The sequence below is a fragment of the Pteropus vampyrus genome, unplaced genomic scaffold (genome assembly GCF_000151845.1).
Source record: "Pteropus vampyrus isolate Shadow unplaced genomic scaffold, Pvam_2.0 Scaffold50, whole genome shotgun sequence".
In the NCBI taxonomy this organism is placed as follows: Eukaryota; Metazoa; Chordata; class Mammalia; order Chiroptera; family Pteropodidae; genus Pteropus; species Pteropus vampyrus.
In genome coordinates, this window is record NW_011888831.1 from 1,921,788 (window position 1) to 1,933,802 (window position 12,015).

At 45.0% G+C, this 12,015-nt stretch overlaps 1 protein-coding gene across 3 annotated transcripts in view; it reads right to left on the reverse strand.

Annotated features, from left to right (window-relative positions):
- Positions 1-12,015, reverse strand: part of PITPNM3 (PITPNM family member 3) — a 94,443-nt gene that overhangs the window by 58,850 nt on the left and 23,578 nt on the right. For all 3 annotated transcript variants that reach the window (XM_023530427.1, XM_023530426.1, XM_011359759.2), the window contains exon 3: positions 6,221-6,328. In XM_023530427.1, the coding sequence (XP_023386195.1) occupies positions 6,221-6,328 (108 nt within the window). The remainder of the gene's footprint in view (positions 1-6,220; positions 6,329-12,015) is intronic.

Genomic DNA, 12,015 nt, shown 5'->3' on the forward strand with positions numbered 1-12,015 from the left:
GGATCTTTGGCTAATTAATCTAATCTGAAGCATGTGTGATCTTTCCCACCTACCCCTGACCTACCAGAAAACTCTGATACTTAAAAAAGAAAGATGAAGACTTTAAAAAGCCATGAATGAATCCATGGCACCTATGAATCAAATCAGGTTTTACGAAGAACCAGGCAGAGTGCATGAAAATGAAAAGGTGATTGTTTAAAGAAATCAAAAATCCTCCACAGAAGAGCTGACCAGAGGAATGGAAACAGCTGAAAACAAAAAAATTGATGAGCTGTTGGCTCGGTTAAAACCAAGGTATAATTCCAGAACCGAGTAAGGACCGAGAAATAAGAATAGGAATGGCAAGTTGAGACACGTTCCAGCATCTATCTAACATAAGTTTTGGAAGGAGAAAACATAGAGAAAGAAATATTTGAAGAAACAATAAAAAAAAATAAATGTCACGATAATGAAGAAAGAGTATACCAGGTGCAGGAATGGCAAACAACAACAAAACCTTAGCCACAAACATTGTTTGTGACTTCAAGGAAAGAATAAATATTTAAAAACTTAAAGCTTCAAGAAAAGGGAAAAATAGACTTCCCACAAATTTACCTCAAACTTCTCACCAACAACACTAAATGCAAGAAGACCATGAGGAATCTCTTTAAAGATAGTTGGGAATATGTCTACAAACAGGCAAACTTACATTCAAATGAGAAGGCCAAATAAAGATCTGTCTAGAAGGACTTGGAAGGTTACTATCACAGTTCCTGTTTGAAAGAATTAACTTGAGGAGATATTCTAGTGAAAAAAGGAAGTAAACCCAAGAGGAAGTCATAGAATTTAAGAAGCAGCAGTGAGAAATATACACTACAAATAGTGAATTTTATGGAAGTAAATCATACCTCAATATACTTAACCGAAGAGGAACGAAGAGCAAGAGATACGGTGGGAGGGGCGGGGGTGGTGGGACGAGAAGGGGATGGAGATCACAGCATTACAGTCAGGAACAAACAAGAAAGCCTGCTCTCACTCCTGCTACTCAGCATCTCTCTAGAGATCCTATGCAATGCAATTAAACAAGAAAAATTAGGCAAGTACAGTAAATATTGGCAAAGATATAACCATTAAGGTTTGTCAATGATATGACATGCTACCTAGAAAACCCAAGAGAATCAACTGACAAACTATTAAACTAATAAAATTCAGCCAAGTGGCATGATTCAAGAAATAAATAATTCAAATATATAGCTAATAATTAATACTCAGCATATACCTAAAGAACTACGAAAACCAGTAAGAAAAAGACAAATCCAATAGAAGATGAGCAAAAAGCATGTTTAAGAAATTCGGAAAAATGAAAATACGGTTGGTCAACACATTTATGAAAAGATGATTCATCTCACTAGCAATTGAGTGAGGACAAAATGCAACAAGAAATGTCTTCACTCATCAATCAAGTAAAATTTTAAAGTTTGATAATTTTAAGTCTAGCAACATTGTGGGGAAACAGCTAACCTAATCCACAGGTAGTGTGAATCTAAATTTGCAGTCTTTTTGGAAAATCGTTTAGCAGTATCAGAATTGTCAATGCTTATACTTTCAATCCATGTAGCTTTTTATAATAATAAAAAATTCCAATGTTTATCACTATAGAATGGTTAAATAAATTATAGTCCATCTATTGTAAAGGTATAGTACAGGTAAAACAGATAAGTTGACTCCATGTATACTCATATAAAAAGCTCTCTAAAATCTACTATTAAATGAAAAATAAAAGTTAAGTGGCAGCAATAATGCCTAATACGATGTATCTCTACAGAGAAATTCTCCACGTTGCTAAATTCTGCAGCATGGTCTGCAGTGGAAAAAGTAGAGAAGAGAGACTTTGGTTTTCTTTGGTTTGTTTGTTTGTTTACAATGAGAATGTACTCAAGAAATAAGGTGGTTATTTGTGCACTAATGTTTATAGCAGCATTATTCACAATAGCCGAAGGTGGAAACATGTCCAATAGATGAATGAACAATCAAAATGTGATAGATATATACAATGGAATATTATTCAGCCTTAAAAAGGAAGGAAATTCTAACACATGCTACAACATGGATGAACCTTGAGGACTTTATATTAAGTGAAATAAGCCAGTCACAAAAGGACAAATACTGTATGATTCTACATATATGAAGTTCCTAAAGTAGTCAAATTCATAGAGACAGAATATAGAATGGCAGGTCTGGGGTCTGACAGATTATAGAATGGCAGGCCTGGGGTCTGACAGAATATAGAATGGCACCCCAGGGTCTGGGGTAGGAGAAATGGAGAGTTCGTTTTAGATGAGCACAGAGTTCAGTTTGGGATGATGAAAAATTTCTGGAGATGGGTGGTGATGATGACTGCACAACAATGTGAATGTGCTTAATGCCATAAGCCATATGCTTGAAAATGTTAAAATAGTAAGTTTTATATTATGTATACTTTACCAAATTAATGTCAAATAAAAATAACAAGACAAGCAATAATAATAATAATAATAAAGATAAATTGAGCTTATGCTTAAAATCCCTTTCCATTAAAATGCCTATGTTACCAAAAAATGTACACATATAAGCAAGTTCAAAATAAAGAATGGATTGTACACAAGTGCCAAAAACAGTGAGGGAACTACAATCCAGAGACAAAAGCAGAATCTGACCTGGAGGAGACTCGTGGAAAACTCAGATGGATAGAGGCTGAAAACCGTATTGTTAACTTTACAGATTTGGCCTCAGCCTGTGGGAGGTGAGGAGCTAAAGTGGAGCCCCCTGTACAGTACAGATCCTTGAAGGGTGGCTCCATCCATAACGGAATTTCAGAAAACAAAACACTCCTTTGGGGAAGCGGCAAAGAAACAATTCACAAACAGTGGGAAAGAAAAACATCACACATGAGTAATTAAAACCCTAAGCCTCCACCACACATTGGTGAGGGGTCTAAATTTACACCACTCACGTAGAGTGGGAACACTAAACTGTAAATTGATCATATAAAATATGTAAGATTAGTGAAACACTCAGGCCCAGCAGACACATAAAACTGGTATCTAGAAGGACATTTCCACAGCCTAGGGCACACAAAATTCCCACAGGAAAGGTGGAAGGGAGTGACCAAGATGAATTTTCAATAAAAAATAAAGAAACAGAACCCATGAGGTACACTTAGCTTGCACTCACATGTGCGCACATACACAAACACCCCAGAATCAGCACCCTCAAGAACTGGCTTAAACAGAGCAATCTGAAAGTGCCAATGCAATATATGCTTTAAATAGCTAAGGAGATTAAAAAAAATAGACTAAAACATAATTAAGATTTAGGAAGAAGATCAGCTCCATTTGGAACTCGTATAGCTCGAAGAGTCTTCAGAACATCTAGGCAGAGGTAAGTAGAAGGATCCCAAAATTCTAAGTCTGGAGCCCAGGAGCGAGGTCTTGGCTGGAAATGGACTTGGGGGTCATCGCCAAAGGGAGCTTGATGAGCCAGGGCGTATTTCCTCTCACTCCATGAGAGGAGGTCTCTGGAGTGAGCCCTAAGGGCAGGAAACTTGAGGGAGACAGAAGTAGAGCTCTATCTATACCACCAATTTTGACTGCAGCCTTTTCTAGGAAGTGTTTTCAGACTTTCCTCTCCCCAAAATAGTCCCCAGAGCCTCTCTCCCAAGGCCCCTTACTCAGCCTGTCTCTTCCTCGCTGCTGCCAGCTCCTAAAAAGGTAACAATGCCAGCCTGTTCTTGTTTATTTCCCCCACATCTATCACAGGGTTGAGCCCCTATTGTGATTCCATAAATGACTGCTGAAATGAATGAAATTAATGTGTGTGTTCGGTCGTGTTTTGGGAATTCACATTATGAATCCACTGGGGAATGAGACTCAGAAGGAGCTGGAAACACGGCTGGTTTCTTTATCCTCGCCCCCTCTTCTCTCTCTCCCTTCTGCTCCCCATTCTATACTGGGAGGAAACAGCATCTATTCTCGGACTCAGGCAAGCACTGCCCCTAATTCAACCTCTTATGAGCACCATGAAGCATTTCTGAGAATTGTATCTGTGCATGATCTCTCACTCTTCTCTCTGCCAGCATTCTAATGACCTGTTATTGAATGGACTTTGCAAGTATTAGCTCATTTAATCCTCACAACTTTTGTACTAGTTCTACTCTGCAGATAAAGAAACAGGTTCAGAGAGGTGATGTGACTTTCGCTGCTACAAAGCCACAGACTGGCAGGGCCAGGGTTCAAACCCAGATCTCCTAGATTCTAAAGCTACAATTTCAGCCTCTTTCATCAATCTCCTTCTGCTTCCTTCTCCCCTGCCCTCCCAGTCATATGGACTCTCCCTCGCTCCCTCCTTAGCTCACACTGTCTAAGCCACACATTCTTTGGCAGATGAGTGAAAGTGGCAGTGGCAAATGGATGACCAGTTGAGTGGTGGATTTGTCTTTTCGTGGCTACCAAGCATTGTCCTGGGGAAGCACCTGGAACCCAGGACCCCTTTGGGGACCCCTCCAGGATTCCTAGGATAAAGGAAAGAATAGACAAGGGTCCATCTGCAAACATGTAGCTGTAAAGACTGGGATATTGTCCCTGGACTGCCCTTGGTGATCAGACTCAGAGCCTGCCATTCCTGTAAAAGTGATAGTGGCCTATGGGGGGCCTATTCCTTTAAGACCCTGGGTTTCTTGAACTTGACTTTGTAGGGACCCAGGATTGTGCCTGGCCTTAGTCCAATGTGGGAGGTAAAGCCTTTGTCTGGAAATCGGGAGACTAGAGATCTGAGTGTGATGCTGCCACCAACTTGGAGGACTTTGGGCAAGATAGAGCTTCTCTGAGCCTTGGTTTTCTCATTTGGAAAATGGAAGAGTTATCCCAGGCCTGTCTAGTTCTCAGGATAGATATTTTGGCATATGGAGGGCTCCAAACCAAGGAAACAGGATGGGGGTCTGGGGTGAGGAAGGGAGCAGAGGCTATAAGCAAGACAGCCTGGTACCACCAAGATGGGCAGCTTCAAGATGTGTCTTCTGTGGGGCTGGGCCAGGACTATTTCACTGAACACCTCCTGATAGGAGGCCTTACCCAGTCAAGCAGCTCTGGCCCAGACCATGACTGAGAAATGGCAGGGCTAGGAGAAAAAGAAAAGAGGAGATGAGAAAGAGGGGAAGTTGGAAGAGTGATATATGGGGTGGGCAGGAGGGACAGAAAAAACTGGCCTCCTCAGGATAACAGGTACAGAAGTTAGCACCCTGGATTCCGGATAGCATTCTAGCCTCAGCTCTGTTCCTCACTCCCACGGCACCTTAATCAAGTATAGCTCCAAAGCTCAGTTTCCCCATATGTCATCTCAGATTTTATTATTTCCTCAGCTATATCCTCCATTTGCCTTTCAAAGTATGACTCCATAGCTTTATTGTCAGGAACTCTTCCTTGAGCCACTGTCTCCTGACTCCTAGAATTCCTGCCTCTCCTTTCTGTGCCCTACAAACCTCAGCTTGAGCTTGATCCCCTTATGTCTCGACTTATACTGTGTCATACATCATAAGGCAGAAGCTACTGTGGAGTCACCTTTGGTCCCTCCTATCAAGCACTTTATACACTTGTTGGTATTTAACAAACATCCTGTTAGTGATCAATGTGATCAAATGGACAGATGGATGGATGCCTAAAAGGATATGTCTGCTTTTGTCTGCTGCTGATTAAGCTCCTGGTCAAAACTCCTCTCCATAAAAAGCCTCCTGGATCAATTCCCAGCCACACACTCTATGTTCCACAACTTAGCCAAAAAAATTTACAATCTCCACCGCTGCCCCTCTCCCCTGTCCCCTCTCAAAGTCTCCTCCAGTTGCCACCCTGCTTAACCAACAGATTCCAATACCACAGGCCTGACAGTCCCAGGAGCTTGGACCCTGCCACCTGTCTTTAGTTATCCGTGCTCCTGGGGTGGTCATCCTATAAACAAAGGATGCTCTGTTGAAGTACCATGGAGCTTTTGTGCCACCGAAAACCCCACAGAGGTCCCCAGGAGGGTTACTGCAGGTCACAGAATTCAGGAGTTACAGGCTCAGGGAAGGGAGGTGCTTAGATAGATAGATGACTGACTGTTCATAGAAGATCCAAGTCCTCGCACTTTAAGACCCAAATTGCCAACACTTTAACCCACCCTGCAACACACATACGTACACCCCCTGGTCAAGAGAGAAGCAGATTCTCACCTTGATGTTCCTCCAGTTTGCCCATGGTCTCGATCTGTTCCACCAGGTCATTTGAATTCCACTGGCTCATCCCAATGAGGATGGCATTCTTCCCTTCAGCCATCTCCTCTGTGGGAAGGAGCAGAGATGGGCATAAGCAGGCAGGGGTAGGTATAGGTAGCCCTAACAGGAACTTATGACAGGTATGAGACATACAGGAATTCTTCATTGCAAGAAAGTGTTGTTATATCCTACTGAGCCTCCACATATTACAGCAAAAGAAAATAAGAAGGGGACAGTCATGAGAGAGGCTGAAGACCCATAGAAGCCTCCATTCCTAGCCCTAAGTGCAATATTTCTTAAAAGAAAGTATGTTTGGGTAGCGGCGGGGGGGCCTCGCCACTGCTAGTAGTTTTTCTTTGGGTAAGTTAGTTGCCTTCTCTGATCCTCAGTTTTACCATCAGCAAAATGGGACTGGAAATGTCTAACTCACAAGATGGTGTAACGGCCAAATGAAATAATGGGTATAAATATCTTGGTGCATAGGGGGCATCACAGATGAGAGACATCATGGTCATTTCTTCACATGAGAAGAGAGTTGCCATCAGTATTTGAGTGGGCCAGGATTTGAGTGGGACAGGAGCAGCTCTTGAGTAACTGGAAGAGCAGAAGACTTCTGGCTCTAAGCAAGCCTTGAGCTGCGTGGAACCCTTAGCCCACATCACAACCTTAGGAACCTCTTAATGCCTCCATTCCCCACCCCAATCCTCCCTTCAAACCTGTCTCTATTCTTGCTCTTTCCCAGCCTGAGCTTAGTGATGATTCTGGAAAGAATCAGTGGGGCCATATTCCCTAACCACACTGAACCCACATCCCTAGGTCTCACACCTCTGGTTCAGCCCTTCACCCCAGAAAGAGGCATTTCCTCAATGACAAACCCATAAGAACCCTACCCCTGGAAGAGATGGTCCTTCTTAGTGAAGAGCTTTGTGTCTTCTCTCATAGAATAGATATTAAATGGTGATGAGGAGACTCTTCATGCTTGATAACCAAGAATAAAAGAATGAGACCCATTTCACTTCTAAGAACTTCACAGAGCAAGTGGAACCAATAGGATAGATTTGAAGCTTGGGGAGCTGTCCGGAGTTCTGAATAGCTCCAGAGTTAGTGATCCAGACCCTCTCTCTGGCTGGGGTCTGGGTGATGGTGGTGGTGGTGGTTGCTGTTGTTGTTGTTGCTGTTGTTGTTATCCCTGCCTTGTTTGATTTATTTAACTACACTTATCAAATCTTTACTATGCACTGAAATTTTTATAAGTAGTTCACAAATATTCATTCACTTAATTCTCATAACAATACTAAAAAAGGTACAATTATTATTATCTCCATTTTATAGACAAGGAAAGTGAGGTATGGAGTATTTCAGTAAGTTGTCCAATGTCACTGTCTAGAGCCATGATGTAAACCTAGCTATACTATTTCAAGAATCCTTAAATCTTGTCCTCCTGGTGGCCTCCCCTGAGCATCCTGTATTGGCTGCCTAACACTCCAGCCAGGCACCACTCATACCCTGACAACTTCCTGCATGTGATGCATTCCATCTGGGCACCAGTGTGTATCTCTATGCAGCACTGTAATCTGGGCAGAGCCCTGACTGGGTTCCAGTCCAGACTCTGCCACATGTGAGCCTGTGCATTGCACACGTCCCTCAACTCTTCTTGTTTTCTGATCTCTTAAATGGGAATATCACTCTGGTTCTACAACTCTTTCTAGCAAGCTGTCATGAGGACAATAATATAGTAAATTTGCAAAAGCTCCACATGCCAAAATTCTGTAAACAAATATGAGGTAATGTTATTCTGGGGGAAGCAGGATCACAAAGGGGATAAGAGCTCAGTTCTGGTGTTATGTTGACTCTTTTCAATCCTGGATGCACCTGGACAGTAATCCTGACCTTGGACAGTAGCTTATGCTTTCTGAGCCTCAGTTTCCTCATCTATAAAATGATATCATAGTCATGCCTACATCATAGGATTGCCATGAAGATTAAATGAGATAACAAAGGTTAAGTGTTTACAAGCCTGACTAGCACACAGTAAGAGCACAGGTGTGGATAACAGCACATGAAGATAATGGTCCATCCTCACCGCCACCACCGGAGCATGCGGTGTTATTCCCCAACACCCACTCTCAGTTCTAGTTAGGCTGTGGTCTGCTCATACGACATTCTGTCCCAGCTCCAGAGTCGGGTAGTCAGAGTCAGCCTGTAGCCCACCTTGAGCGTCTATGTCCCCTGGCTCAGTTACCCAAGCATGTGGTTGTCCACTTGTTCATTAACTAATACTCATTCTACACTGAATGGTTTCCTGAGCATCTGCTGTGTGCTGTGTGAGATATGATCTCCATCCTGTGGGAATCCAGTTTTTTGTGGGGGAAAAAAAAACCAACAGTAAATAACTGACACAGGAAGATAAGCGAGCCAAGGCTCCTGGTCCAGTGCCCAGCATGCAGCAGGTGCTCAGCAGGTACTTACACATCCTAGCTCCTGTGTTTTTTCTGCTATGTGTAAGCCCTACCCCAGGGGTGTATGTGAGGCTGTCAGAAACTGAGGGGGCTTCCAGGCTCTGAGATCTGAGCACACCTACTTCTGTACCACCTTGGGCCTCTTCCCTCTCTTCCTACTTTTGTGCGTGACCCTCCTCCATCTTTCTCTCTTGGTCTTTTGTCTGTTTCTCTAGTAAATGTATCCTCCTCTCAGACTCCTACCGTGTTCCTCTATGCTTGGTGTCTGACCCTGTCCCACTCAGATCTGATCTCACTAGATCTCTTCCCATTGATCTTTGTCTCTCAGGGTCTTTGTATTTCTCTGTCTCTCAGACTCAGTGCTCTCCTCCACGTCTGCCCCTCTCTCTGGGTGGGCCTCGATAGCTCACTCCCATATTCTCTGCTCTCCTCTCTCATTATCCCAGCATCTGTCTCTCTCTTTTCTCTGGGTAGATATGTCTCTCTTTCTTGATCTCTCTTCCTCTCCGTGTTTTTCTTTCTCTGGGTCCTGCCCCTCAGGATCCCTCCACCCATGCAGGCTTTTCTTGCTCTCTCTGGTCTTCTCTCTCTCCTTTTGGGTCACTGTCTCTCTTTCAACTTGCTCTGGTTCTTTCTTGGTGTGTCATATGTTTGTGTCCCCCTCTCCCATCCTCTCTGACTCTCTCTTGCTCTCTCCCTCTGTGTTTTCTCATCATTTCCCTGGCTTTCTTGTGCTCTCTGCCCCTCCACCCAGTCTCTGTCTCTCCAGCTGCTTTCCTGTCCCCCGCCTCTCAGATATAGGCTTTCTCTGGGCCTCTCCTCTGCCCCCTGCTCTCAATATTCAGCCTTCAGATCTTCACTCTGGCAACAATAGCCTAGTCTCCTGAGAGGCATGAAAACACACACACACACACACACACACACACACACACACACACACACACACACACGCAGCCAAGATTGCTCCTTTCGGAGTCATTCAGGCAAACTAAGAGCCATGAGTCTCTGCTCTACTTCCCCTCACTGTGGTACGTGCCTCCCATCAGGGCCCACAGAGACCACAAAGGGCTTCTTTGGATAAATGTCCTGGTTATTGATTTTGCTTTTCAACTTCGAGTGACTGTTCCCTGCATGCAAATTTTTATTTCCAATGACCTCTGGTGTGGACAGTTTTTGAATCTATATCATCCTCACTGAGCCCCAGTCCCTGCCCAGACGAGGTGCCATGATGAAGCCCACCCAGAGGCACCAAAACCCTGGGGCCTCTGGTTCTGCTGGATGCACAAAAGTTCAGAGTAGGGAATTTCCTTGTTCAGTGCCAGGAAGTCTTCACCTCCAGGTCATGGAGCAGAGAACATGATCACCCTCTGCAGTTGGCTGGTCCAATACTGTCCGTCTCCCCTCGCATCAGGCCCATGAAGCCAGTCTTTCCATGAACCTGGATATGCATTGCTCAGGGCCTCTGGGCTATGTTAGTGCTAATCTTCCCCTGGTGCTGTTTAACACTAACCCCTATTCCCCCACCTATAGCCACCACCACTACTCTCCATCACAGAGGAGAGGTCCCCACTCAGTCCATTTCCAGGAACCTTTGGGGCCAGCTTCCTGATACTGGCTTCTCCACTTCCCTGTCCCCAATGAGGGAGAGAGCCAGGGTCAGTAACACACCTGTGGTTTGCCTCTGTGAGGGTTTCTGTGCCCAGCTTCCCATGGAGACATCCTCCCACTCTACCCACAAGACGAACAACCCTACCCCGGGTTGTTTGGGAGGAACCCAGGGCACAGTGGGTCAACACTTGCCTAGGGGCAGACAGTGGCCAGTCAGTGGCCCAACCATGATGAAAACCTGAGTCCTCTGACCTCAATGACCTGCACTGTTTTCCTCTACTCTCCACGCTCAGCCCCTGCCCCACCCCCCGCCCGAGGCTGTGCAATCACAGTAAAAGCCCACACAGGAAGGAAAAGGCCTGGGATGTGCCCCTCATTCTCTGTGACACCCACCCCTGCCTTAGCCCCCTTGTCTGTAAAATGGGATGCTATATCCTGTGCTAACTCCTATCCTGGTTGCTGTAAGAAACCAGGGAGTTAGAGCAAGAAGCAGAGTCTGTAAGACAGAGTCAGCTCCTTGGCTGCCAGGTAGGGGGAGGGGAGGATCAGCGGGTACTGGGCATGGAGAGAGCAAGAGCACAGAGGACACAAAAGACACAATGGGCAAAAGGCAGAAAGGCAGAAACTTCCAGCCTCCACCCAAGGGAACTCCCCACCCCCAACCGAGGGAGGACCCCAATGTTTTGCTCTCTGTCAAGCTACCCACAGTCAGATGTGCCCTGAAAACAAACCCTGTCTTCATCCCCACCCTCAACTCAGCTCCATTCTCACCCCCAGCCCTGCCAGCATTTCCTACCTGCAACTGTCAGGGCCTGGCCTGCTTGTGCGTATTCATAGCAGGAGAAGGGTTGTTATTTAGACACTGGTGGGGCAAGCCAAAAGAAAATAAATATTTCCCATGAAAGTAAAGGAATGACCCTGGGCACTTCTGCTAACGGGGCCTTACGCGGTCAGTTAGGAGCTTCCTGGAATGTTTAGAGCTGAAAGGGGCCACAGAGGTGAAGTCCAGCACCCTCATTTAACAGATGCGGAGCTGCACAGCTGGCCCAGGCCACACAGCACCTCTGGCCCAGGCCTGAGCCAAGAATTCAGGTCTCCCAGGCATTTCCCACTAAAACTCTTGCAGCAGTTGAGTTCATGGAAAATAGAAGACTTTGTACCTAGTTGCTTGGTGGCTCTTAAGTTTCCTCTAATTGGACTATTTATTGCATCTAAGGTTAAAGTTAAAAGATGTGCCTGATATTTTATAAATGAAAACATATTGGTATAAGAACAGGCCACATGTGACCAACCAGACCCCCAATTAACTCATCTGAAGCCACAGTGGTCATACTAGCCCCAATCCACACCCTTCTAGGGATGGTGACTCCAAAAGACATTTTCATTTTCTCTCTAGAACTCGGCATTTCATGGCCAGGAACCGTACGACATCTGGGCTGCCCCTCTTTGGCTTACTGAGCTCTCCTCACCCACAGTTTCTGGCCAGAACACCTGCCACCCAGCAATTGTCATCAACTGCAACGAGAGCTCAGCCTCTCAAGGCCCAGGCATGTTTCCATTGTGCAGGTTCATCCCGAACCAGAGATTCTGAGTTCTGAGTCTCTGGCCTCCTGTGAGGCAGAAGCAGGGTACCCAGTGCCACCTCCAAGCCTGGGCAGGAGAATACTTCCAGAGTCCACTGAGGTG